Raw genomic sequence first — 26,568 nt, 5'->3', positions numbered from 1 at the left:
CGTAATGAATCAACAAACATAATTAACAGAAATGCTGTGCTGTGTCAGGCACCTCCCATAGTCACCCTTGGGGCAGGTATTACAGCAATAGGACTTCACCAACCCTTGGATATGCTGTTCTACAAATTCTGTAGAACAGTTTTTCTATTGGAACCTTAATTTTAGTGCAGCATTCAGCTGGCAGAAATACTTTCCATCTTAGCATTGAGAATATAAACATGGGAGATGGAAGTTCTAACTGAAGCATGGGTTGGTGTTAGTCTCCAAAGAGTTCTGGGATTGAAGTTGAGTGGTCACCAAGAGGAAAGGCTAGCTGAAAAAATTAACTTTGTTTTTCTATAGGTAGAAATTTAAAAGCTGCTCAAGATCATAGAGAGTAAGTCAGTGAAGATAATTAGATGCACAGAAAGCATGTGTGTCTTATGAACCATTTCTTGCAGAAGGTTTGAAGCTGAGTATTTGGAAACATGTTATGACAGAAATTGCATTCTTGCTGCATTCTATATTTTTCCTTAGCTGTGTATACAGCTTTGGCCACTGAAAGAAGGGATATGTGGATGGACTGATTTGGCCTACTGTGCCTGGTTTTACGTACTGACTGCAGTTTACCACAGCATTTCAGCTTTTTAACTTTTGGAATGAGTTTAGTTTCTTCCTCTCAAAATTGGAAACGGTTGTATTTGTTTGTTTAACTTGGAAGTGAATGTAGGAGTAAAGCTTCTGTCTTTCCTTTAGTAAAGTGTTTTCCAGAGTCTCTACCATTATACCATAGTGAGAGCAAATTTACAGTACTTTCGGAAGTTCATTATGGTAAACGAGTGAGACACAAAAAATTTTGATGCATGCCAATATAAACTAAAGAAAAAAAATTCCAAAATTTGTAAATTTGTCCTTAGAGAAAGACCTTGTTTTTGCAGTCAACTTGAATTAAGCGTACTGTGTAAAACAAGTAGAACATAGTTTCTTCATCACAGAGCCCAAAAATCCTATTTAAACATAATACAGTGTGAAGAAGTAATAAATAAATAAAGTATGCTTTTTTACTAGCAGCGTTAATATACTGATTTCTTAAAATACCTGCTACATATTTTCTGTCTGAGACTTAATGTGAATTAGAGTGTAATTAACATTAGTGTGAATGTCTTAATGATAAGTGCTAATGCCAGTGATGAAAATTGTTTCAAGCCTTTAAGTTAAAGGAAATTATGTGATGGGAGTATCTGTAATACCAGAATGATACTGTATTAACTTTGCTTTGTACTGAGATATGTTGTGCCAAAAACGCTTTAGGTGAAAACAGTTACCATTGTTGGGTGCTATATGTGGAACATACTTTCAGTTATTATACAGATTTCCATCACTGTGGGCCAGGTATAGGAAGGCAAGTTAAGTATTCTTGCAGTGTTTCCTGCAGTGATATCTCCATTTTCACCTGGTTCAGTTTCTTGCATCAGCAACTTTATCTTTGGGGGTATTTGCTGGGAGAACCAATTTCTGTACCCAACAGCAGAATTATGTCATCATGATTTTGGAAGTACTTCTGAGGTGATAAAAACATGGTGGTGCCATAATAAAAATATGGGAGCACTGAATCTAAGGCAGATCAAATAAAGTAGTGATCTGTATACGGTCTGGTGAAAGCATGGCTGCTGAGGGTGGCTTTAAAATTTCTAATTCTATGCTTATGAAAGGTTAATACTTCCGGAAGGAATTGGCAAGGGATTTTTAGACTTTGGATTTTTATCACTACACAGCTTGTCTTCTTACTAAGCCAAGCAAGTCCAGATGGTCCTAATTCAGGACCTAAAGTACTAAGTGAGAAGTGATTTCAAAGCTAGCAGATATGTTCATGGATGTACCGTGAAAAGGTTGATTTATTATGCATTTTGAGGCTAATGGAGTGGAACACAGAATTGTACTAAGATTTTTATATATATATATATATATATGTACAATGCATTTAAATAATGATCCAGTTAAAAAAAAACCACTAACTGTTGTGTGAAGAATAACAAAGCTGCATATTAATTTAGTTATTGAGGAAAAACCACTAGAGGTTTATTTAAAAAGTATAGGATGCTACAACAGTAGAAATGAAAATCAGTGTAGAAATGTCTTGCTTGAAAATAAATGAAAATCTTATTTCATGGTTAGATGGCTGCAAGTGATGAGGCAGCTTTATAAGGCACTACTAAACTAATTGTTCACAGTGTATCATTTTAGGACATCCTGTTATAGGATGTACAAACTTAGGACAAAATAATTGTTAGAACTTTACTACTTTCACAGGCATGCTGAGACATTATATTCCTTGTTTGAACATTTCTGGGTTGGCTTTCTTTAGTGTGGAAAGTATAGAATGAGAAGATTAGATTCTGGGGAGAGGTAATAAAATTAGCAGCCTAAGATACCCCTCCCTATAAATAGGTCTTTTCATTTGGTCTGTTTCTAGAAAACAGTCATCACTTTTGGTTTGTCATAGCAACTGGTGTTTCCCAGGGTATGTTGATTGTACATTCATAAAGGAATATTTTATAATGAAAGAAAGCTATAAGTTTTATATGATGCTTATTAATGTCAACATTTCTTTAAAATTTGCAGATTGCTTTTACAAAAACATTTGTTCAGCACTATGCTTTTATTATGAAAACACTGAAGAAAAGCCATGAATCAGACACCATGTCTAATAGAATTGTGCATATCAGTGTTCAGTTGTTCAGCAATGAAGAACTAGCACGCCAAGTAACAGAAGAATGCCAACTGCTGGATATTATGGTCACTGTTCTGTTGTACATGATGGAAAGTTGCCTTATTAAAAGTGAATTGCAAGGTAGGTTTAGTTGTTTGTTTGTTTCTTTCCATGAATAATAAATTGATTATAGAGGAAATTTAATCTTTCTTTGGTGGTCAATCCACCCTTCTGATGCTTTTCCAAAAATGTACAGGATCTAGCAATATATGGTAGAGGATGAGTCTCAAAATTCCCTGGAAATATAAAGTTATCAGGAGTGATACTAATATTTTATCCTTTGGTTTGTATGGGTTTTTTTAGGAATGTTACATGGTTTAGAATGCAGGTTCTTACCTTGCTACTGCTTAATTTGTTGTGTGAAGTGCATAAGCAACTATTTGAATGAAAAATTATATACGCAAATTGAGACCTGTATGAATTGAAAAAATAGTTTCAAAGAATTTCACAAGCTGTTTGCAGTATTTAAAATTGTTTTAATTTTTAAAACTTGTGGTTGCCTTGATATAATTAGAGGAGAATAATTTAATAGTTTGTCAATATTGCAATTTGATCGACCTTTTGTTTGACAAAGTGGCAGTTTGAATTTGAGCTGTTGTAGACTGTATAACTTCTTTAGTGAAAACAGCTGGTTTTTTTCACCCTCCTTGTTTTACCTGTCCTTATATGAAAATGGCATGATTGAATCTTTCTGGCATTCACACTTTTATGTGCCTAACAGACTGGAGACCTCTCAGCCCTCTTCATCCTAGTTTGAATCTGAAAGTACGCCCTAGACAGGCTGAGTGCTGCTGCTAAATAAGTATCACAAACTCCTGCATGAAATTGTATTTTTTTTCCCAGAGTTTTTCTAATGTGCTACTTTCCAGAGGTTGTGATACTGTTCAAAGTTTGAGTGACTCTTGCTAAGTGGCATCTGTGTAGGTCAGTCCATGATGAAAAAACAGCCTCAGGTACCATGAAAGAACCGTTTTAGTTTTCTGCAGTTTTCTCTGTGTGTGTCTGACCCCAGCATTATAGTACATCCTAATTGATATTTTTGCATTCTTTTGTTAACTTTAATAATAAATAAAAGAAATTACTTTGCCTTCTCTTTTTGTCTTGTTTTTTTTTCTTTTTTAAATCTAGATGAAGAGAATAGTTTACATGTTGTGGTGAATTGTGGGGAAGCACTACTGAAGAATAACACTTACTGGCCCCTGGTTAGTGATTTTATAAACATACTTTCACACCAAAGTGTGGCAAAGAAATTTTTGGAAGATCATGGTCTTCTGGTAACATGGATGAATTTTGTATCATTTTTTCAAGGTATGTGACTTTTATAATCAGTACTAATACAAGGATGTTAAGACAGTTAATGTTTAGTGTAGCAGAATCCATACAGTTCTGTATGTATATATTTAATCTATTAATATTCCCCCAAGACTGTGTTTCTTGAAGAGAGCAGTATATTCTAGAAAACAGGTTACAAAAATTATCTCATGGATCTTTTTCTTGTGTGAAGTAGTTGAAGAGCAGTCACATCACACTTAGTCAACTGAGATCTGTGGTGCAAGAATTCTGAGGTTGTACTTAAAGTACACATCACAACAGTAAACCAAACTGTTTTACTGGTGAAGTTCTAAATTTAAATATACAGGAAATAAATTTCATAAATCTGTATCTTCTTCTAAGTGTTGCTGTAAATAAATTTTTTTTGATTATATTAAAAAATACTTTAAGATGGTATATGTCAATGCTGATAAATGTTTTGCTTAGAAAGATGACCAGCATTCGGATGTTCTAATTGACTGAGTAACATTCAAAGTAGAAGTTCATGTCCCCTGAACAGCAAGGACTGCAGTTATTAGCCAGTCTTTTATCTTTTCTGGTATATTTCTGTTCAAACTTTGTTTTATCAAATTCTTCCACTAGATAAAATAGATTCTTACACTTTATGGAGTTGTTTTTAGACGTGTGTAAATGCATAATACTAAAAAGACTGCATTCCATTTAGTCCTAGTTAAATCTTGGGTTGTATAACTCTGCTTAAATCTTTGAAGGTATGAATTTAAATAAACGGGAGTTGAATGAGCACGTGGAGTTTGAATCACAGACATACTATGCTGCCTTTGCTGCTGAGCTGGAAGCCTGTGCCCAGCCCATGTGGGGTCTGCTGTCACACTGCAAAGTTAGGGTAAGGCCAACATTTCCCTGTCATGATTCTTGGTTTTATTCATGTCATATTCTAGAATTCTCAAACTTGAAAAGACTGTCTTTTGTGTTTGAAAAGACTTTGGTTTGGCTCTCTTTGTCTATTTAAATAACATAAAACTCCAATCAACTCAGATTCTGTGTATAGTGAGTGTAGAATTCATGCTTGTACATAATTTATTGTCTTCAGTACGGGGACTACAAGTTCAGGATGTGTGCAGTCATTTCATATGATTGTACATATGGAATAACTTCTAATCTAATGAAGAACTTGATAAATGTCTCTGAGTCATTCTGCCTTTGTTCATTGGGAATGGAGATACAAGAGTCACCGTAATGTGATTCTAATGTTGGCTGTGTCTGTGAACAGACACTTCATTATGATGGGAGATGGAGTAATTTATGGGTTTGTGTGGTTCTTCTATCAATTTGAGGTGAAAGCCTCTTCAGTTCTGACATCAAATGGTCTCCAAACTAGGGCAAAGACTTGTTGCTATTTGCTAGACTGTAAATTATATTAAGTTACAGCAAAAATAGAATCCATTCGCTTTTAGGAATACTTAACATATGAAAAATACTTTTTACTGTTTTTCTGTGAAATAAATACTTGTATTTGAAATTAGCTCATTAAGATAATTAATAGTCAGTGAGACAGTACTGACTGGATTGAACTGCACACTGAGAAACTGCGCAAACAGTCCATGTGATTTTAGAACAATTTTAATCAGGCAGTTGTAAAAGCCTTTCTGTGATGTAAATTACACTGATACATTATGAATTTGTCAATTTATGACTCTACATTGGTTTTTGAAAACCGAATTACAGCTTCTGGCTGTTTGAAGTGTTCCTTTCATTTTTGCTTAGGGCTGGCATGGTCTTTTTTTTAAGGCCATGCTCCTCCATCCGTTGTCTTGTCAGTCATGTCTTCAGCCACGTGTTTGAACCTTTTGGTCATTATCAATAAATCTGAAAATGTTAAAGAAATTTCATAGCTTAGTTGTTGTACTTATGAAACCTGGAGGGTTGGAATCTCATGTCTCACAGAATAGGGAAAGCCAGCAGAGCCTGTCCTTCATAGAGTGTGGAGCAACAGGATGGGAGTGTGGCTGTTGTATTTCCTGATGTGAAAAGGTGCCTGACTGAAATAGCTGCCACTTGCACAACTTTTGGCTGGCCTGAACACTGCTGCCTTTTGCATGAGAAGTGTGTCATTGGATATCCTGAGAGTTAGAGGCAAGTCTGGAGTCTGTGTTTAGGACGAAGTGAAGATTAAAGGAAAAATCTGTTAAGAGGCTTTGCAAGTTCTGCTGATCACAGAGCAATTTGGTTTAGCTTCTTTTCTGCTTCTTCTTCTTGCACACAACTGCTTCTCTCCTGAAAGGCAATGTACAGCTCTAGCCCTGAAACATGACTTAACCTGAAATATAGTGTAGTTTTGTGGCATTGTTACGCAGTTATATCGTACAATCATAACAAGTTTTGCTTACCATTGAAATCTATGTAGTATTGTGGTGTCATATCATTTAGGATGTCTTGTGTTAGCCAACTGTAAGGACCTTTTAAGTAGATAGAACTTGTAGGCCATTAGCTATTCTTTTTGGTTACATGGAAAGACTTTCTTTTATGCTTACCGCTCTAAATTATGGGTAGAAGTAAATGGATAAATTAAACAACATTAGGCACTGGGACCACCTAGAGAGTGAATTCTATGAGGAGCAGCTGAGGGAGCTGAGGTTGTTCAGCCTGGAGAAGAGAAGGCTCAGAGGTGACCTTACCATTCTCTGTAATACCCTGTAAGGAGGGTGTAGCCAGGCGGGAGTTTGCCTCTTCTGACAGGTAACCAGCAAAAGGACCAGAGAAAATGGCATCAAGCTGCAGCAGAGGAGATTCAGGTTGGGCAACAGGAAGAATTTCTTCATGAAAAGAGTGGTTAAGCATTGGAGTGGGCTATCCAGGAGCAGTGGAGTGGAGTCCCAATCCCTGAAAGTGTTCAAGAAACAGCTGGACCTGGCACTTAGTGCTGTGGTTTAGTCAACGTATTGTTCAGTCCATGATCTTGGAGGTCTTTTCTAACCTCGGTGATTCTGTGTACTGTAAAAATATTCTTGAAATAATTGTATTTATTTGTAGTAGGAAAACAATGGCACTCAAAACTGTTGGCTCATATAAGTGTGCTGGTTTCTCTTAACTGCAGGAAACACAAGAATACACACGCAATGTTGTCAGATACTGCCTTGAAGCACTTCAAGACTGGTTTGATGCTATCAACTTTGTAGATGAGGTAAATATCCTTAGTGAATTTAAGCAAAGGACTGTGAAAATCTGATTAAATTTAAAAGGTGATACACTCCCTACACCCAGCCCCATCTCCTTAATTTAAGTGACTATTCAAGCTAGTGATCAAAAAAGGATTGCCTTGCTGAAATTAGAGTTTGTAGTTAATACTTAAAATGTTATGTCCTAGGACCCTTTTTTTTCTGTAGTCTTGGTGATTTAGATTTGCTGGTGCAAGCTTAAGCTGTGAGTTTTAAAAGCACTGCTTTCCCTGTCTGAGCGAAACATCTGAATAATCAGAAAGACAGGGGAATAAAATACTGCTATGTTAGTGGAAAGTAAGTCTATCAAATGAAGACATATAAAATACTGTTCTTGGTGTTTGTGCCAAAGATATTTGTTTGTTTTTTCCAATATATTATATTAAATACCTCTATTTTACTTTCAGCCAGCACCTAACCAAGTTACTTTTCATTTGCCACTGCACCGTTACTTTGCCATGTTTTTAAGTAAGGTAAGCACATGTTGTAGTTTCACAGAAGATGGAAATTCCCTGCTGAATGTAATCATTCAACACAGCATATGCTTGCTTTTGTTTCTAGGCTGTTAAATGCCAAGAACTAGATCTGGATACTATCCTGCCAGACCAGGAGATGCTGATGAAACTCATGATTCACCCACTTCAGATTCAGGTACGGGCAGACTTCTAACTTAACAAGAGGAAGTATGTCTTAATTGTGGAATGAAAAAATAAGCCCTATGTGACAATAATAACTACAATATTAAAACTAAGTAGCTAGGGTAACATCTTTTTTTTTTCCCTTCCTCTTTCCAAAATTAAAAATGGGGCATTAGTTATCATACTCTGAGAAGCACGTAATAATAGTATTCACTATAGCTCTTCAAAAATGGTAGGGTGGACCAATCCTCTGAAAACATAGAATTGTAATGTGAACAGAATGGAGTGCAGGTTGACAAGAAACCGAAATCTTTTGTATTTTAAATTGAGAGTGAGTTCCAGAATGGATGCACAACATTTTTGTTTGCAAATTTGGACTTGTGCATAAGTGGCAGTGAGTAGTATTTGTAATCACTGCTTTTAGATCTAATCCCTTTTTAATCGTGATACCTTAACTTTTGGTTCATTTTGGTACTACAATACCTTCATTTTGAGTTAGTTTCAAGATTTTAAGGAATAACTACATGTATAAATCATGTCATTTGTCTTTGATTACTTTCGTTGTCTGAAATAGGCAATCATATGAAAGTATGGTATCTGTTTCATAAACATGCAGTGGTTCTTTTTATCTCTTACTCTCCAGAAGTCAATTAGTATAAAAAAATCTATAAAATTGTAGTATGCATGCATGTATATGTGTAATGATAGTGAATAAAATGATGAGAGGGCTGGAGCACCTCTGTTGTGAAGACAGACTGAGAGAATTGTCGTTCACCCTGGAGAAGAGAAGGCTCTGGAGAGACCTTAGAACCCCTTCTACAGGGGCCTACAACAGAGCTGGGGGCAAACTTTTTAGCAGGGCCTGTTGCAATAGAACAAGGTTAGTGGGTTTAAACTGAAGTAGGGTTGGTTTAGATTAGCTGTAGTACCTTTTTTGCTATGAGGGTGGTACAACACTGGAGCAGGTTGTCTATCAGGTGGTAGATGCCCCATCCCTGGGAACATCCCAGGCTAGACTGGATGGGGCTCTGAGCGACCTGACCTAGTTGAAGATGCCCCTGATCATTGCAGGGGGATTGGACTAGATGACCTTTAAAGGCCCCTTCTCACCAAAACTATTCTGTGACTCTCCAAGAAAGCCCCAGGGGGACTTCTTACAATGACATGTAGTGGCAGGACAAGGGGCAATGGCTTTAAGCTGAAAGAGTAGTTTAGATGAGATATCACAAAGACATCCTTTGCTGTGAAGGTGGTGAGACACTGGAGCAGGTTGCCCAGAAAAGTCAAGGATACCCCATCCCTGGAAGTGTTCAAGGCTAGGTTGAATGGGGTTTTGAGCAAACTGGCTTTAAGTGCCTGTAAAGTGTCCTTGTCCATGGCATAAGGGTTGGAAATCTCTAAGGTCCCTTCCAATTCAAACTGTTATATGATTTCTATTTTTCTATGGTAACATAGCTATGATCTGCTAATATTGAACTGAGTAGCTGAACATCCCTGAAATGTTTATAATTTTTTATGTTCCCTGAACAGGCAAGTCTTTCTGAAATTCACAGCAATATGTGGGTTAGAAATGGTCTACAAATTAAAGGACAGGCCATGACTTATGTGCAGTCTCATTTCTGCAATTCAATGATCGATCCTGACATTTATCTGCTGCAAGTAAGTTATGTTTTCTGAGGAGCCAAGCCAATATTATTTACCTACAGACTATTGACTCGAATTAATTTAATAAAGTTAATTTACTCTCTTTCTAAAGGTCTGTGCCTCTAGACTGGACCCGGATTATTTTATTTCATCTGTTTTTGAAAGGTAGGATTAAAAGATGAATGCTCTCGTTTGATGTTGTGCTGGCTGTTGTGCTAATTTATAGCATGTAATAGAAAAATGGTATATCTGATACATATCTTCAGTGGTACAACTCTGCCTAGCCAAAACCAACACCTAAGGCCTCTACTGAAACAGGTATCTCTTGATTTTAGACAGCATTGGCTTTCGATTTACAGGACAGTAGTGAAGATACTTGTTTTCTGAGCATCTTTAGGATTTTTTAAGTTTCATATGTGTTCATATGCTCGGATATTCTGTCCTGAAGAAGTAGTAAGAGACACAGAATGTTCACTTTTCTGGAAAAACATCAGGGTTTGAACACCAATTAGTATGCATTAGTTTTTATATGTTGTTAAATATAAGGTGTTTTCATGTGGAGTGAATATCACTATAGCACATTCCATCGATAGTTAAATAAAAATTGAAATTTAAAAAGAAGAGGGTTTTCATGTATGTTTGTTTGTACTTTGGGTTTTCATTTGGGCTTTTGTATTTCATTTTAGGTTGTTGTGAGTGCTATCCTGAGCTTATCACTAGGTTTCACATTGGAGTTTTAATGTTAGAGAATGTTTAATTGTTGTTTCTGACTTTCCTGTTTGCTGTGTAGATTTAAGGTGGTAGATCTGTTAACAATGGCTTCACAGCATCAAAATACAGTTCTTGACTCAGAACATGAAAGGTCCATGCTGGAAGGAGCCTTAACATTTTTGGTCCTTTTGTTAAGTCTTCGTTTACACTTAGGTAAGAGTCACTGCTTTAGGAATATCTGCATGTAAGTAACATTATTACACCTTCATTTGTATTCCACACTTAGTAGGTGGCTTAAAGCTTTTTAACCATATAGTAATTTAAACCATTCAATACTCGGTTTCATCTTTGCCAGTTACTGTATTTTAATCCCCCATGAAATAGAAATAGATATAATACATAAAAATGGAAAAAATTTGCTTTAGTGGAAGTGGGTGATTTGTGTAGGTGATGACATGAAGATTCTGTATCTTTTCCAGAAAGACAGCAATTTGAGTTTATACTGGTATTTTCTGATTGAGATTGTGCCTTTCATAATATTTGCATGCCCCCCTTTTTTTCCCCCTGTATTTTTAAGGCACTGTATCATTACTTAATATTAATTTGTATCATGTTTGACATGCTTTTAATGTCAAATGAAAGCTGAATGTGCCTTAAAATCGTGCTGTTTTAACAGTTTTTTACATTTCATTGTTCTAGGAATGACAGATGATGAGATCCTCAGAGCAGAGATGGTAGCCCAACTGTGCATGAATGACAGGACACACAGTTCATTATTGGATCTCATATCCTTGGAATATATTCACTAATGTGTCTGAATAAGAATGACAGATGTCTGGATTGTAGTGAGGCTTGAACAACATGGTTTTAGGTTACATAATTTAAAAACTGTGTGAAGGTGTGTTTGTATATACTTATTATATATATACACACAGTATATACTGCATATACTTACTAGCAAAGGCTCCAATTTTGGTTTTTCTTACAATAAATACAATACTTTTTAATAGTTTAATTTAGTTTTGATACAAAATACTGTACTAGTCTTTAGAAGTCTTTTAGATGTGAGGTAAAATGTGTGTTTTCCAATGATGTTGTAGAAAGTTTAGCAGAGCATCACATTTGTCTGGATTTGAGCCTTTGATTTTTGCTAAGTTTATGCCGATATAAAAAGCAGACATTTTACATTATATTGTCTTTTGCTATCAATAGTGAAAATGCAAATAATAGCAATCCTGCATGTTGCTTTGACATTAGAGTGAAGTGCATGTGTTATGGGGAAAGAGTAGCAAACTCTAAGAATCCTTCTGCACAGGCGTAGGGTTCATGTCCCTGGACAGCTGACTGTAAATATGCAGGTTTTCCTGCTATTACTCTTGGCTGTGGAGGCAAATTAAATAGCTTGTTGTGGTTGCATATAAGAGCTTGCAATCCAGGTATGGGCAATGAGCAAAAATATTATGAATATGAAGATAGGAAAGGATGAGATTGAGACTAACAAATGAATAATAAGAATTATTGTTATTATTATTATTATTATATGCTGTAGTAACTCAGTCAAGTATGTAAAATAAGTGATTACTTAGACCAACTCACTTAAGTGAATGACTTCATTATGTAAAAATAAGTGAATAATTTATATAAGCAATTACTTACCATTGAGCAGAAGTTTACTTACTTCTAAGTGCTGCTTGTGTTCTAGGGTAACGTCAGTAGGTCAGTTAAATATTGCTACCAAAAATGCGAAGTGTGGAATCCAAGATGCAGAATTATTCATTGTGTTTATGGATCCTGAACTATTTGCTTGATTTTTCTGCACTTGGATGCAAATGCAAAATATTCTCCCTATGAAGAGAGACAAAGTGTTTGTAAGTAAAGACAATCACAGAAACTTTATATACACTACAGGCAGTGGTTTCTATTTCTCATTAAGCACTAACAGCTTGAGCCAAATATGTAGCAAGTCTTACTTTAAAAAGTTTAACCTCCTAGCTGAGAGGCTTAGATTCTCTTCAGTGCCAGTTACTGTTCTTAGCAGCTGGAGCATACAGACCTCTTGTGGTAAGCACAGAGCACTGCTGAGATGTGGTCTGAAATGACTGATGGAAAATATCAAGAGGGGAGGGAAATTCTGTGTCCTGCAACTAAATTAACTTTGCTTTCCTTAATGTAAGCATTACATTCCAGAAAACCCTAATCCTAAAAGTGGTATAATTCCAGGAAGCTTAAGCTTTGAATCAGTCCTGTCAGCAGTTGCTGACTTTAAAGCCCCTGTTTTTGAACCTGGAGGTTCCATGCAACAAGGAATGTACACACCTAAAGGTATGGTAATCAGCATTCTCTTGCAACACAGTCATTGGTAAGATGCCTAACCAGGGTTTGTTTGGTTTTGTTGTAGTGGGCTTTTTTTCTGTAAAGAACCCAAAAAGCGAACCCAGCCTACCAGTGTTGAAAACTGCCCCCCCATCCTCTCCACAAAAAAAGCCAAACCTACCACAGCCACCAAAACCCCACAAAACTTGACTTTTTCATTATTGTCCATTGCTTATTTAAGAGCATTGCTAAAGACTATCAGTAGTCTTAAATAAATTGATTTTCATCTAGAGTGAAAATGAACTTCTCATACTAATCAGGTACCTTCAGAAAGCAAAGGAAAATATAGAAATGAAAAATTATCTTATTTGTATTTTAATGATCTGCATTCTTAATTATTTCTATGATTTAAATAAATATGGTGTATATTTAGTAGAGTTTAGAACTCTTTGCATTAGTGAAATACTTTCTTTGAACTTCTCTACCTTTTGACTATTAAAGATACCACGATACATAATTCTTCATTTTATGTTGCTTAACTGTATTAGTATCCTGTAACATTTTTTGCTGTCAGTAGTGAGGGCCTAGAAAAAAGTTCAGGCTAGACTTATTATAGAACATTGTTCTATAATTCTACAATGCATACAGTGCAAAAATGACAAGTTTCTTTCCCTGACCAGCTTGTCATCTAAATTGGACTCAACACAGCATTGGTATATCAAAGGAGAGAAATAATTTAAGAACTCAGCGTTCCATTACTGTGTCATGTCACTAAGCAGATAAGCCTGTAGAAATCTGAAATGCTTCATGTGCTCTGGTTGTGCTTCAGGCTAATGGCAAAGCTGAAGAGAGATTAACTCCTTCCTCCCTCACATACCTCCCTTGAGAACTGGGAAGGTTAGAGTCTGGCAATTTTGAAACCATTTGGTTTCATGGATTTTTTGCGGGGAGTGGTGGTTAATGTGGGTACTAGTATTGTAATAACTTGTAATTGTTTGCCAGTTTTTGTACTGGGATATTGAAGGGTCAATAAAGCTCTTTTATACAAATTAACAACTAGTGAAGTAATTTTGTGAAACCAGAGTTTTGGAAATTGATTAATCTTGGTTCTTTGATGTGTAATTAGGGAGCTTAACACCCATGTATCTAAAATAACTTAATTTTATTGTTACATAAACTGCATTTCCTTATGTCCTGTCCAGTTTCTGGAGCTCATTACATGCTGGTCATTTTCATAATGCAATATGAAGGAAAAAGAGATGGATTATTCTGTTTTTAATTATAGCACTTCATATTTAGGGAATCTAATGCTAGATTACAGTGTTTGGAGTTTTTTGTATATAGTTTGGTTTTTTTTTAACTTAGGTAAACTGTTTATTCCAGAGGTAAACTGTCTTAAGTGTCTCACCTATAGCATTGAACAATGAAGTGATTTATGACACTATACACATTCCCTTTTTCTTAAAGTAATAAAAGCTGAAAAATCTTCTGTAGGAATAAAAGCTGACATGGCTTTCTTTACCCTCTTAAGTGTTCATATTCCCTGTAAGATTATATAGGTTCTCAAACCCTTTGCTTTTAAGAATTGTAGTTTGTGGCCTGTCATAGTTAAAGCAAGTCATGATCAGATCAATTCCCTCTAATCCTCTAATCCCTTGTTTCCCTAAATTTGAGGGGGTGGAATCTAGTTTATCTTCACAGATCCCTAGATTTTGTTCCATTAACCATCATTTAAAAAAATAAAACCAACCGAAACCAACTTCCAGAGCCAGGTTCTTTCTACACACTGTAGATTTGTGTGCTGAAGATGAGCTCTATGAGCATTTCCAATATTCACTGTATGGCTTACTCAGTCCTTTTTTCTCATTAGGCATTAGCAGCCCAAACGAGCTTGGTGTGTGCTTCAGACTGCAATGCTAAATTCTGTTCAGAAAAAATGTGGGATTTTTTTCACAAGCTAAATTTGATTGTATTTAATGCATAATGGAAACTTTGCTAGGTGTTGTCCCTCAGCAGTCTATGAGGATATGTGCAGAGCTGTTAGCCTTAGTAGGGGTTAATGTATAGAGGATAGACCACTAGGTGTAGGTATAGACACTTGTCTTCCTGCCTGGGGAAAATTAATCTCAGAAGTGTAGTAAAGCTGCTTATTGCTGCCTGTGGGAACTTTGAAGAATGTTGTAAGCACTTGTGTTATGTTACGCCTGCTGGTGGAGCTCAAATTCTGTATCCGCTGGGTTTCTTCCTCCTTTTGGGGTCATTGAATCTTGCCATCATTTTTTTTGTGTTATGAGAGCTAAACACTTCAAAGCAATTCATAGAATTAATGTCTTCATTTGGCTTTAGATTGGAACTTAGTTTTGTATTTTAGTAACTTGTAAATAGAAAAGAAAAAGGCCATCAAATGGGATATTTTTATAGACTGTTTAGACTTTTCTGTTTGTGATGCTCTGAACAGCCACTCTGGATGTTACTTTAGAATTACTAAATTAAATGGATGTAACTAAGATTTTAATGCTGAAATAATGCATAATACTAGTTATAAAACAAAGGCATATTTGTAAAAGATTGATCACAGATATCATTTGATACAAAGCTTGACCATTTTTGATACTGAACAAGAACTTGTGTTGTTCCAGCAATTTTGTTCACTACACTTAATAGTAAAATATCATCCACCTGCTAACAGCTCCACAGTCTTTAGTTCCTACTTTCAAGAGGCTTGTACTTATCATGTACAAAGTGAAAAATAACGTAAGCCTTTTCTCCCAATTACTTGGAAATGAGAAAGAGCAAAACAAGTTGCATACAGAAATTATGTTTTGGGGGTTGCTTAATAGAGTGTTATTTTTTTATTTTTGAAACAAATCAAAATTTTGCAAGAAAAATTTTTCTAGTTTGATAAAGAGTGGTAATTATTAGTATAGAAAGTATTATTAGTAGGAATTATTACAAATTGCTGTAGTTTGCCAGGAAAAATGTTATAATAGAAGTGACATAATTAAAGCTAGTTAAGGAGAGAATCTAAAACAAGTGGTAAGGTCTTTAAAGAGAATGTTAACATGTAATTTCTTTTAAACAACAGCTGAAGTTTGGGATAAGGAATTTGACCCTGTCATGGTAATACTTCGAACAGTTTACCGCAGAGATGTGCAGTCTGCCATGGACAGATACACAGCATTGTAAGTTGGATCAGTTTTAGAAATGCAACATCATAATCTTGCTCATTCCACAACAAAATTTATGTTTTCACTGCCTGATAATGCTAATCACTTTATCAGTGTTTTCAAGCCCCAGATTTGTTCTTGAGTAAATAGTCTATAACAAGCAATATCAGAGTTTTGGTTATCTTAGCCTGTTGCTCTTCCATAAATGTTTAAAAATACACCAGAAGGGCCACAAAGTGGTCAATGTCATCACAGATAAAATACTTAACCAAAGATATTGTTTAAAAATCATTTGCAACTTACTTGAAGAAGTCTTATCTATTTTTATTTAGTTTACTCTTAGGTACACAAAGCAAAGTTTATCTATAGCAGTGGCAGGTTTCTACATTATTGCAGTGTTTAACAGTGGTTTCAACATTTAACATTTGTTTCAACAGCTTAAAGCAAAGTGGCAAATTCCCTGGAAACCCATGGCCTCCTTACAAGAAGAGAACACCACTACACCCAAGTTACAGAGGTCTCATAAAGCTTTTGCACTGTAAAACTCTGCACATTGTGCTCTTCACACTTCTTTACAAGGTACAGTCATGATTTGCATTAGGTGCATTGGTTCACTTCCACATTTTTTACAGAAGTTCTTAGAAGCATGATTTTTAAAAGTTTATTTAGAGTAGTCAGGTTCCATTTTATATAATATTTTTGGTTTTGGTTTTGTTTTTTTTTCAAGTCTAGTACAAGTTTTTTTCTTACCACTTTGATTATTTCATGAATGATTTTTTCATATACACACACTAAGTCAGTACCCAAATGGATGAAAGATCCTGTTCTACTTTGAGGAACACTGTATTAACCATCAGAGGTGCCATTCAGATTGTTCTTCCATGATGGTTTCAGGGACCACAGTGGTATGAGTGGTGTTCCTCTGGCTCCTATTGCAGAATTTTAAGGCATCAGCAGTGGCTGTTCAAAAATACACAACTTTAATGACTTTAAATTCTCAATGTCAAATAAGTCTCATAACTGCAGTTGTTTCTAACATCATTTCCCAAATACATTCTGGCTTTTGATAATGTTATAGCAACTGTTTTTCAGGGATAATTGGTGCCTTTAAGTGATTTTTGGTTTTATCTTTAATAGTTTGCTGCTGTCTTCAAGAGAAGCACATCCTTTTTGAAGAGTCCATTCACCAGAAAATGGACTTTGAATCTGTACTTAGAAAGTATTTTCAAAGCAGTGTGCTGCAGAGGCAGATGAGGGACTACAAAAATTGCTTTGTTTGAGTAGTGTTTTTCCTGGGCAGACTTTTCCTTTTGTGCTCTTCTAATGGCTCCCAGCTTACCTAAAACTCCTATTTTGTTTCACTGTTAAATTTCTGTTGAATAGAAAATATCTGTTGTACTACAGGAAGGCTGGTAAAGGAAGGGAGAGCTTGGGACTACACAGAAGATCAAACAATGTTTTGACATGGAACAAAAATGGAGACTATGGGGAAGGAATGCATCATCTTTTACTGTCTTGCTTGGGTGTCTTTGGCCAATTTTTCTCTTAGTCCATTAAGAACCCTCAAGAACTTAAATCTTGAGAATCTTAGCCATTACTGGGTTGCTCTTTTAGCTGGAATACCAAATACTTTCCCACCAGATTTATGGATGGTGGAAAATACATAGTGGTTGATTTTGTAGGTTGGCTTAAGTAATGCCTGCTCTCTTTGTGAAATTTTGCCAATTCATGACAGCCTTTACTATATCTCTTGGCTTTTGGGACTTCCTGTGGAAGAACAGTAAGCTGTATTTGGTGATGTTACTTTTCAGAAGCGTTGGTCAATATGACTTTTGATTCCAACTGCTACAATTACACGTGTGTGACAGTGGTCACAAGGGTTCTTGATTGGGGGAAGAGACGAGAACGTTGACTCCATGATCAGAAGGCTTGATTTATTATTTTATGATATATATATATACTACATTGTAACTATACTAAAAAGAAAAAGAAGGAAAGGTTTCCCGAAGCTGCTAAGCTAAGAATAGACTAGACAAAAATGATAACAAAAGAGCTGGCCCCAGCAGAGAGTGAGAGCCAGCTCTGCTGTGAGTGGTCACCGGACCCAAACATTCACAGGGCACCAATCACGGATCCACCTGTTCCATTCCACAGCAGCAGATAACCTATTGTTTATGTCTGGTTCTGAGGCCACAGCTTCTCAGAAGGAAAAATCCTAAAGAAAGGATTTTTCACTAGGAGATGTCTGCGACACATGTGCTCTTCATATTAACAGAATACTGAGTCCTCTTTAATTAAATAACCTCTTATCATCTCAGATTTGTTTGGGCCTGATTAAATCTGCTCTTCAGTCACTTTTTAGAAAAGCTATTGTAAAACAATATGATTTTAAAGAACTTTGTCTCTCTAATGTTTCTAATGGCTTTATCTACTTAGAAAATTCATCCATTCAAAACCAAGTAATATTTAAAACTTTACTAGGCTACACTCTAAAAATACTAATTTGTATAGTAGCCTGTCTACAATCTCACCCACTTTTTGGTGACTTGCATTTTTTTGCCATTTTCTTTCCTTCAGTTCAGACTACTCTCAAGAGGAAAGTTGTCCTGGTTTTTAATTTTAGCAGTACTGGTTCTTCCTCTCAATGCATTGAAAGCTGTGTTGGAAGAAAGATATGGGCATTTATTAATTTAAAGATAAGGTCTTTTATTATTTTTAACTAAAAAAGACTATGTGAAGGTGGTTATGAGCTAAATTGATGTTAACCTTTGTGGTATTCCCAGTTATGCCAGTATCACTGATAGGACTAGGACCTTGTGAGGCCTTTGGTGATGGATGATATGAAAAGGGGAGGGAAGGCTAGGAGCACCTTTTTGCATGTAATTGGCAGTAGTGGTGTCTGTGCAGCTGTACTGTCACTCTGGTGTTAAAGTAAATCACAGCTTGAACTAGTAATAGCTTTAAGGTACACATTTGTTTGACTGGAAAGACATAAAATCAAATTTTGCTTTTGTGGTGATGATCAAAGGTTAGGTTTTTTCTAATTCTCAAAATAAGTTTAAATCAAATTTAAACAAAAAAATCCACAAAAATGGAAGAGTCCAAAATGTATTATCCAGAACACTCTTTCTTTAGATGTACTGAAGCCTTAATCTTCTATGATGTGTCTCTTTTTCTACCTAGATATTAATGGATCATCAGAATTTATCAGAGCATGTGCTTTGCATGGTTTTATATTTGATTGAGCTGGGGTTGGAAAATTCTCCTGAACAAGAATCAGATGAAGAGGTAAGAATAAATACCATCATTTTCTTCAAAATACAGAGGTATTTTTTTTAATGATTTAGTATTCTTTAAAATTAGATTTTACCATAGTAGTTAGAATAAAGCATCTTTATTAACATGTAGGGGGAACAACCAATAAAACAATAAAAATATACTGTTGTGAGGAAGAATATGGTATCTTGTTGTGTTTTTCAGCACTTCCTGTATATGTAGTTTGACAATACAGATCTTTACCGCTGTGTAAATTAGTAGTAGAAATTGTGTAAAAAACTTTTAAATCATTAAGTTTAAAAATCTCTAAATTTTCACCTGAAACCCTTATCACTGAGCATTTTATTGCTAAAAATCTGTATCTTCAAAAATATGTGAATAAGTCAGAATCTTAATTCTACTTTTAATGATATTTGTATATAAAGAACCATTATTTTTGTGATTCCAGATTCCCTTCTATTACCATAGTTTTTTAACTGATCAATACTGCTTTTTGACTAAGAATTTGCCACAATTTTTTCCAGAGATTGATTTCTGTATAATTCTGATTTTTAATATTAATCTTTGATTGTACAGCTTAGGATTACTCTCTGGAGTTCCTTTTACTTCTGCTAGCTAGCACCAATGGCTGTATTTGACTATATTCAAATAAAATACTTAGACCTATGTGTTTATCAGCCCTATGATCCTCACAAGACTCACATCAGTTATCAAAATTTTTAAAAGGTATATTAGCTTTGTTGAGGTACATAATGTTCAACATACTGTTCCTATCTCATGGAGATATTATGGCCTCTGTAATACAGTTAGAAAAGCAGCATGAATCATATTAATATGAGAAATTTAATAAGAGAAAGTATACCACAGTTTTCTTAACTGTTTTAGGAGTCTGCAGGTGGACAAGAGCGTTGCCACGATAGTTGGTTTCCAGGCAGTAATTTGGTTTCTAACATGCGTCACTTCATTAACTATGTCCGAGTGAGAGTACCAGAAACTGCTCCTGAGGTGAAGAGAGAGCCACCTGCAAGTACAAGTTCTGATGGTTTAGCTTCATCACAAGTAAGTGGATACAAATACCAGATTCTCTAGGTTAGTTTAAGTTGTTGCCTGTGTTGGCATTTTGGTTAGTTTTGTTACTGTTTTTATGAATTCCTTAGGATATTTTTTCCTTCAGTTATTTCTCCTGTATTAGAAATAGAAGTTATTTCTAATGATGTCTCCTTCCAAATGAGGTATTTAATGACTTTTTTTGTCCTCAATCTACCAGAGTTCAAGGCGGAAGAGCCTCCAGAGAGAGGTAGATCTGTGTGCAGTTTGTTCTCCTAAGCCATTAACTAGCAACATGCTTTAATTGTGCTCACCTTAACTTTCAGTGGAACCTTCTAATTTTCTTGAATGTCCTTTTAATTCGTATTGCAAGGGCTCGTGCTTTTTTCGTGTTCTTGATGGTAATCTTAGCTGGTAGACCTTTCAGCAATAAAACATTTTTAATACGTATTTGGAAATAAAAGCTTCCTATCAAATATAAAATGCCATTGATAGCTTACTGCTTGAGCTTTGTGTTTAGGCCTGTTTGATCTTGCCAAGGTACTACTAACATGTAATAATATAGAATAGTCTTAGCTTTCTTGAGTCTAGGTAAGTTTAACCTCATATTGAAAGGGTTTTTGAAATTATTAATAGCAATTTGTTGTTGTTGTGAAACAAAGGAATACATAAATGGTGGGATCCTGAAAGATTTATGGTCAGTAGATGATCCAGTCTCTGGGTCAATGTTGGTTTTGTATCTGCTGTATACAGCACTTCAGATAACTGTGTGCCAGATGTAGCAAAATACAGTGGATAGTTCTTTTGCCATGTTCATGTCAGAAAAATAGAGAAAATCTAAAGTAGGGACATGGTATATATGGTACTGCAAGTGAGAGTAATATAAGATAGATCTAAATGGGCTCTGTCGTTAAAGTAACTGCACTTATATGCTGACATGCCCAGGATAGCAAGTTCTGCTGGCAAAGAGGGTTATGTGGCTTCTGGGTCTTACCTAATAAATCCAGATAAAATGCACAATGTTTATGGGGATCTGTGAGCTCACCTGTATTCACCTGTGTGATGTAACGAGTTACATTGTGCAACAGTGCTCACTAGATTTGAATAAAGGCATTTAAATGACATAAAGATACTGAAATTATTATTATTCTAGAAAAAGTAAGGAACTATTACCTGGATAACAGAATTGTAAGTTAGACTAGAGTAAAACCAGTTATTAGTTGTTTTGGTATGGATATTTTCCTTTGGTACTTGGCTCTTATGCAGTTGCATATAACACTTGTACAAAAATACAATATGCAGGTTTAGTATTTTGTTATCCTAATTTTCAATACATTTTGGGAGTGGAGAAGAATCTTTGTTTCATGCTTTTCTTCCTAGCTTCAATTATTTTTCGTAGTTTTAGAAACGTGTGTTGTTTATACTTGTATTTTTGCAAATTAATCATGATAATTTTTTTCCCAAGAACTCAGGGACAGCTCAAGTGTTCAGTTTGGTCGCAGAACGTAGGAAGAAATTTCAGGAGATCATCAATCGGAACACCAGCGAGGCAAATCAGGTGGTTCGGCCCAAAACATCGATGAAATGGTCAGCTCCTGGTGCAACTCCCCAGTTAACCACAGCCATTCTAGAAGTCAAGGAAAGCATACTGTCTTTGCTGATTAAATTGCATCACAAACTCTCAGGAAAACAAAACTCTTACTATCCCCCGTGGCTGGATGATGTGGATGTTTTAATCCACCCAGAAATTCCGAGATACTCGCACGGAGATGGAATGACGGCAGTAGAAAGAATTTTACTGAAAGCTGCTGTACAGAGCAGACTGAACAAACGTATCATTGAAGAGATATGCAGGAAGGTGACACCTCCTGTACCACCAAAAAAGATCAGTTCTGCAGAGAAGAAAACTTTGGATAAAGAAGAAAGGTAACGTTAATAACAAGATAAAGGAGTAGTAGAAGGACAGTGTGTGTTATGCATCTATTGATTGATCTTTAGAATTTTGTATGAACTACATACTAAAAGAATGAGTCTTAATTCTACAGTTCTCTTTATCTGATTTGAGTATACATGATTTACATGGGTACTGAGGAAGAATCTGTACCTTGCTATTTTAAATCTTTAAATTAGAACATTTTAATAATAATTTTATGTGATATACATGCTTACCCTTTATATTTTATAAAACTCATACATAAAAAGGTGTAGAATTAAGATTGTGTTAGCTTTTGTGGTTTAACCTGAAGATAAGTTAGAATTTTTATTTGTATTATGTGTTCATTCACATGCACACATCAGACCATGATTTTGCTTACTATATATGGGTTTAATAATTCTACCTCTTTTTTTTTTTTGTTTGTCTGACCCATTCAATTTTAATAGTATGTTTTCAATTTTTAAAAAATTCTTACTTAAAAAAAAAGTTTGCATTTTCTTATGTTGCCTGAAAACTCATGTGCCAGCTATCTGTTTAGGGCTGAATTTTGTTTTTTTTTTTAAAGTTTGGACAGTTTTGAGTTTAATTTGGGACACAATGAGTCCTGAATGTCCCCAGAACACTGGCAGGATAGAAACTGAATGCAGAGACCCTGTGTCTCATGGGCTTTCAGCAAACGTTGTGTTGGGGTGAGAGTCCTGTGGAAGAGGAATCAGCTAGGGGATGGCAACTAGAGCTGACAAAGAGAAATGACAGGGGTAGTGTTAAAACTGGAATGGAAAGAGAAACCTTGTGGTCAATGTACCAGTGGAAAACAGAGAAGATGCCCAGGCAAGTGATGAGTTGATGTGGGAAGACTCAAGCTGGCAAGTGATGAAGATCTATGTTATGAAGATATATGAAGAACTGTGTTGTCAGGACAAAAATACTCAGAGAAGAGTAGCAAATGAAAAAACCCAGATTTTAGAGAAAATCTCAGTGGGGAAGAATGAGGTCTTGAGAGCTGGTAGGAGAAGGAGAATATGGAATAGGAATGCAAATGTCTGGAGGGTATGAGAGACGGAGGTTGACATTTGGGGGATGTCAGACTCAGCCACAAAGAAGAGTTGGCTGGAGTGGGAAAAGACTGACACTTGGCTTATGCAAAAGGCTGGAACATGGCATTTGAGGGGAGTGGACAGTGCATAGTGTTAGGTTAGGGCATACAAAGTGGGGAATTCAGGTCAGAGTTCTTACCACAGTAGCTGGAGTAGAGAGCACAGGCTGGAGTGAACAAGAAGACAATTGAGTACTTCATCCAGTATTTTGAAGGGTTTATGTAACCAGAATATGTAGTTACGGTTCTATAAATTTGAGTAGAAAAGTGCAGGTTTCTGGATTATTTTTATTTTTCTGATATTTTATTTGTTTGAAAATAAATTTTTCATTAAAATCTCTCTGATATGTCCAAGGCCTACACTGTACTGGAAAATAACACATAAGAATATGGCAAACAGATTTAATATATTTGTATGCTACATACTTTACAAAGTAAAATTATTTTTGTCTTGCTAGCGTTTATTTAATGTGTTTAATTCTCAGCATTGTTTATAATAGTTCATTTAATGAGAGAAATAGTCAGGGTTTAGCATGTAAAATTGCTAATCAGAAAGAGCCAGAATGAATAGCTGCTTTAGATAAAACACAGTACATCTTGGGCACCTAATCATTAATGTGGTACTCAATAGTGCTAGATTTATGTATAGGAGAAGCAGGGGCATGGATGAAACAAGTAACTTTTCATATAGTAAAAGGGTAAGGTCATTCCTTTCCCTCTATAAAAAAATGTGATATTTTCAAGGATCTGGGGGAGGCCCACTAAGTTTTCAGTTAAATTTGGTGGCTAAAGCAATGGTAAAAATGGATGTTTCCCATTTTTTGTTGTTCTGAGTGATTATTATCTTCTCAAATTTATAATGGTATTGGTGGACCCATGAAGTTTACTGAAGGACAGTGTGATAACTGAAATGACTAAACCTGTAGAGTGACAATGTTCATAAAGCCAGGCTGCAATTTTACCATTTCAATTGTTTTAATTTTCCCCCCAATTCCAGTTTTGTGTCAGTGAAGACTGAGCAGACTGTGAATGTTAAGCAATCACCTTTTTTTTTAGCTTCAACATATAATGGCATCACTCAGGCAATGGATTGTTGCCATAGAAACTGAAATAGAGGACTAGAAGCAAGCTTGAGCTGCTTGCAGTATTTTTTCAATTGCAGTGTCATATTCCCATGGGCCATCATGGAAAATTACTGAGCTGTACTGAATCTGTCAGAGTTTGTTTATGTCTTCTTATTAAATGCATCTATTTACAGTCACTCTGCTTTTAGTTGAGGTGTTGAGAAATTTCCAGGGAGAAATAAATAAAATCAACTCTAATGAATGCTCTGGTCTGATCCTCAGAATAATGAATCTTGGTGATGTCGTAAATAGAAGTTATTTTGAGAAATGGTGACTGTAAAATGTAGCAGACAAATGGGCAGAGATATTTGGGTCTTTCAGGTGCCTTTAAGAAAACAAGTTAGAAGGTTTGACTTCCAAACAAGTCCCCTCAGGATGACAGGTTACACTCTGAGCTGCTTTGGGCCTGTGCATGCCAGTTCCTGTGCAGGACACTGATAATCACACAGTGCTTGAGACTTAAGAGCACTCACCCATCAGGGTCTCAGACACCAAGTGATGTTTCTAAAGCCCATGTTAGTTATCTGAATCATCTCTGAGCAGTGGAAAAAATGCATTGTAAATGTCGATGCACAGAATTTGTAGCTGTGATAGAACTTCTGTAGCTGCACTGGGGAGGTGCTGTGTAAACCTCCTCAGCTGAGGACATTTTCTGTGTGGTGAGCAGCTGTACTATAGGGCTTTTGTTTGGTTTTCTCACTTCCACTCTCCCATTTCCTCTATTTGTAAACTCAAAGTAAGGAAAATTAATGTCTGTTTTCTTTATCGTTTTACATCCATCAATATTCGTGTACCCACTGCAGTATGTATTTATACAGGGAGTTAGAGAGCTGGTCATACAGCCAGGTCTGAAACAGTTTAAATAGAAGAGTAGACAAGAGTAAGTCTCTGGTGTTCTCCATTTATAAATCCAGAGCTGTGACAAACTGTGAGGAGCTGTGAGGAGAAGTTAGTGAAGTCAGCTTGACCTCAGGGAGATAATCTGGATGCAATCTCAAGGTTCTTTAAATCCCAGTATAAAAGCTGTTGGTGGCCAGTATTTTGGGTGGAAGTGGGCAAGAAGGAACCACTGTGAGGAGGCTTAGCTGGAAAATAAATTATTCATGTTCATTATTCATAATTGTTTCCCATGCCATCAACAGCTTGATATCAAAAGGGAGTGAGGTAGGTTTTTATTGTTGTTGTTATTATTAATTTGCAAATGATGATCTCTCATAGAAGTACTCATTTTTGTACAAATGACATGGCTCTCTGGTTTTCATCCCATGTGTAACAGATAAAAAAATTTCAAGATTAAGGTATTGATGTCCTTTTCTTGTGATGTTATGGCCTAATCTGTTAAAAGATCTGTAAAAAGAAGCTCAGAGTGGTGAACACCTTTGAAGGGTATTTTAGGACAGGATTTTATTCAGTTTTTTCAGACTCAAAAGAAAGTAACACTAATTTCTTTTAAAACTCTGCTTTAGAAAAGCAAAAGAATCCTTTTCTAGGCTTGGTAATTATCCCTTAATATCAACCTTCATTTGAAATGATACTGTTTAAGGTGGTAATTGTAATCAGCTTGACATTTTCAAGGGGTTTTTTACTCCATGCTCATTTTTCCTTCTTCCCCCTTTCTTCACCCAGACGACAGAAGGCCAGAGAAAGGCAACAGAAGCTCTTGGCCGAATTTGCCTCGAGGCAGAAAAGCTTCATGGAAACTGCCATGGATGTTGGTAAGTTTTTGTGTGGTTGACGGCTTGCTTTTATGTCTTTTCCCACATGTTAGTATTAAAGTTTCTACTCAGTTTAAAACAAAGACACACACAAAAAACCCCCAACCATCTAACCAAACAGGAAACCCTCTGCTCAGATTCTACTTTGTATCCGCTTATTAACTTTAAACTTCTTAGGGAGCCTAACTTTGATTATAGGACAGATATTACTGAATACATAATTGCTAAAGAATAGATTAAATCTGTAGGACATAAATTTATTCCTAGTTTTTGTTAAAATACAGTACATTATATGATTAAATGTGTGATGTGTTTTAAAGTATTTACATTTAATATAAAATGTCCCCAAATTAGTTTGTCTTTTTCAGATTGTATTTTTCTTTAGTCTGTAGTAATAAAATTTAAGATCAATTCTCCATAGAGCCTCGAAGTTCAATATGGTGAAAATTTCAGCTTTTAGATGTGTTTGTGGATCTAAGGAAAACATAATTTTTAGATCACCTCAGTTGCTATAAGTGATAACATATTCTGTTTCAAATACTGTCTTTACACACAATCAGGTTTTGTTCTTCTTGAGGGTGAGTTTCTCTCAGATTCTCCTGCGTAGAAGTGCATAATTCTGATTAGTTTGTGTTCAGCTGAGG

General features: G+C 35.7%; 1 protein-coding gene across 2 annotated transcripts in view; it reads left to right on the top strand.

The window, feature by feature from the left end:
- The window catches only part of UBR3 (ubiquitin protein ligase E3 component n-recognin 3), a 99,860-nt gene that overhangs the window by 23,582 nt on the left and 49,710 nt on the right, over positions 1-26,568 (top strand). For both annotated transcript variants that reach the window (XM_030952922.1, XM_030952923.1), the window contains exons 8-24: positions 2,602-2,830; positions 3,878-4,057; positions 4,792-4,925; positions 7,137-7,223; positions 7,665-7,730; positions 7,819-7,908; positions 9,426-9,554; positions 9,652-9,704; positions 10,330-10,463; positions 10,950-11,035; positions 12,431-12,572; positions 15,649-15,745; positions 16,168-16,309; positions 18,914-19,018; positions 19,892-20,065; positions 21,519-21,979; positions 25,836-25,924. In XM_030952922.1, the coding sequence (XP_030808782.1) occupies positions 2,602-2,830; positions 3,878-4,057; positions 4,792-4,925; positions 7,137-7,223; positions 7,665-7,730; positions 7,819-7,908; positions 9,426-9,554; positions 9,652-9,704; positions 10,330-10,463; positions 10,950-11,035; positions 12,431-12,572; positions 15,649-15,745; positions 16,168-16,309; positions 18,914-19,018; positions 19,892-20,065; positions 21,519-21,979; positions 25,836-25,924 (2,398 nt within the window). The remainder of the gene's footprint in view (positions 1-2,601; positions 2,831-3,877; positions 4,058-4,791; positions 4,926-7,136; positions 7,224-7,664; positions 7,731-7,818; positions 7,909-9,425; positions 9,555-9,651; positions 9,705-10,329; positions 10,464-10,949; positions 11,036-12,430; positions 12,573-15,648; positions 15,746-16,167; positions 16,310-18,913; positions 19,019-19,891; positions 20,066-21,518; positions 21,980-25,835; positions 25,925-26,568) is intronic.

The sequence above is a fragment of the Camarhynchus parvulus genome, chromosome 7 (assembly GCF_901933205.1).
Source record: "Camarhynchus parvulus chromosome 7, STF_HiC, whole genome shotgun sequence".
NCBI lineage: Eukaryota > Metazoa > Chordata > Aves > Passeriformes > Thraupidae > Camarhynchus > Camarhynchus parvulus.
This window is presented reverse-complemented; position numbering and strand designations above follow the sequence as displayed.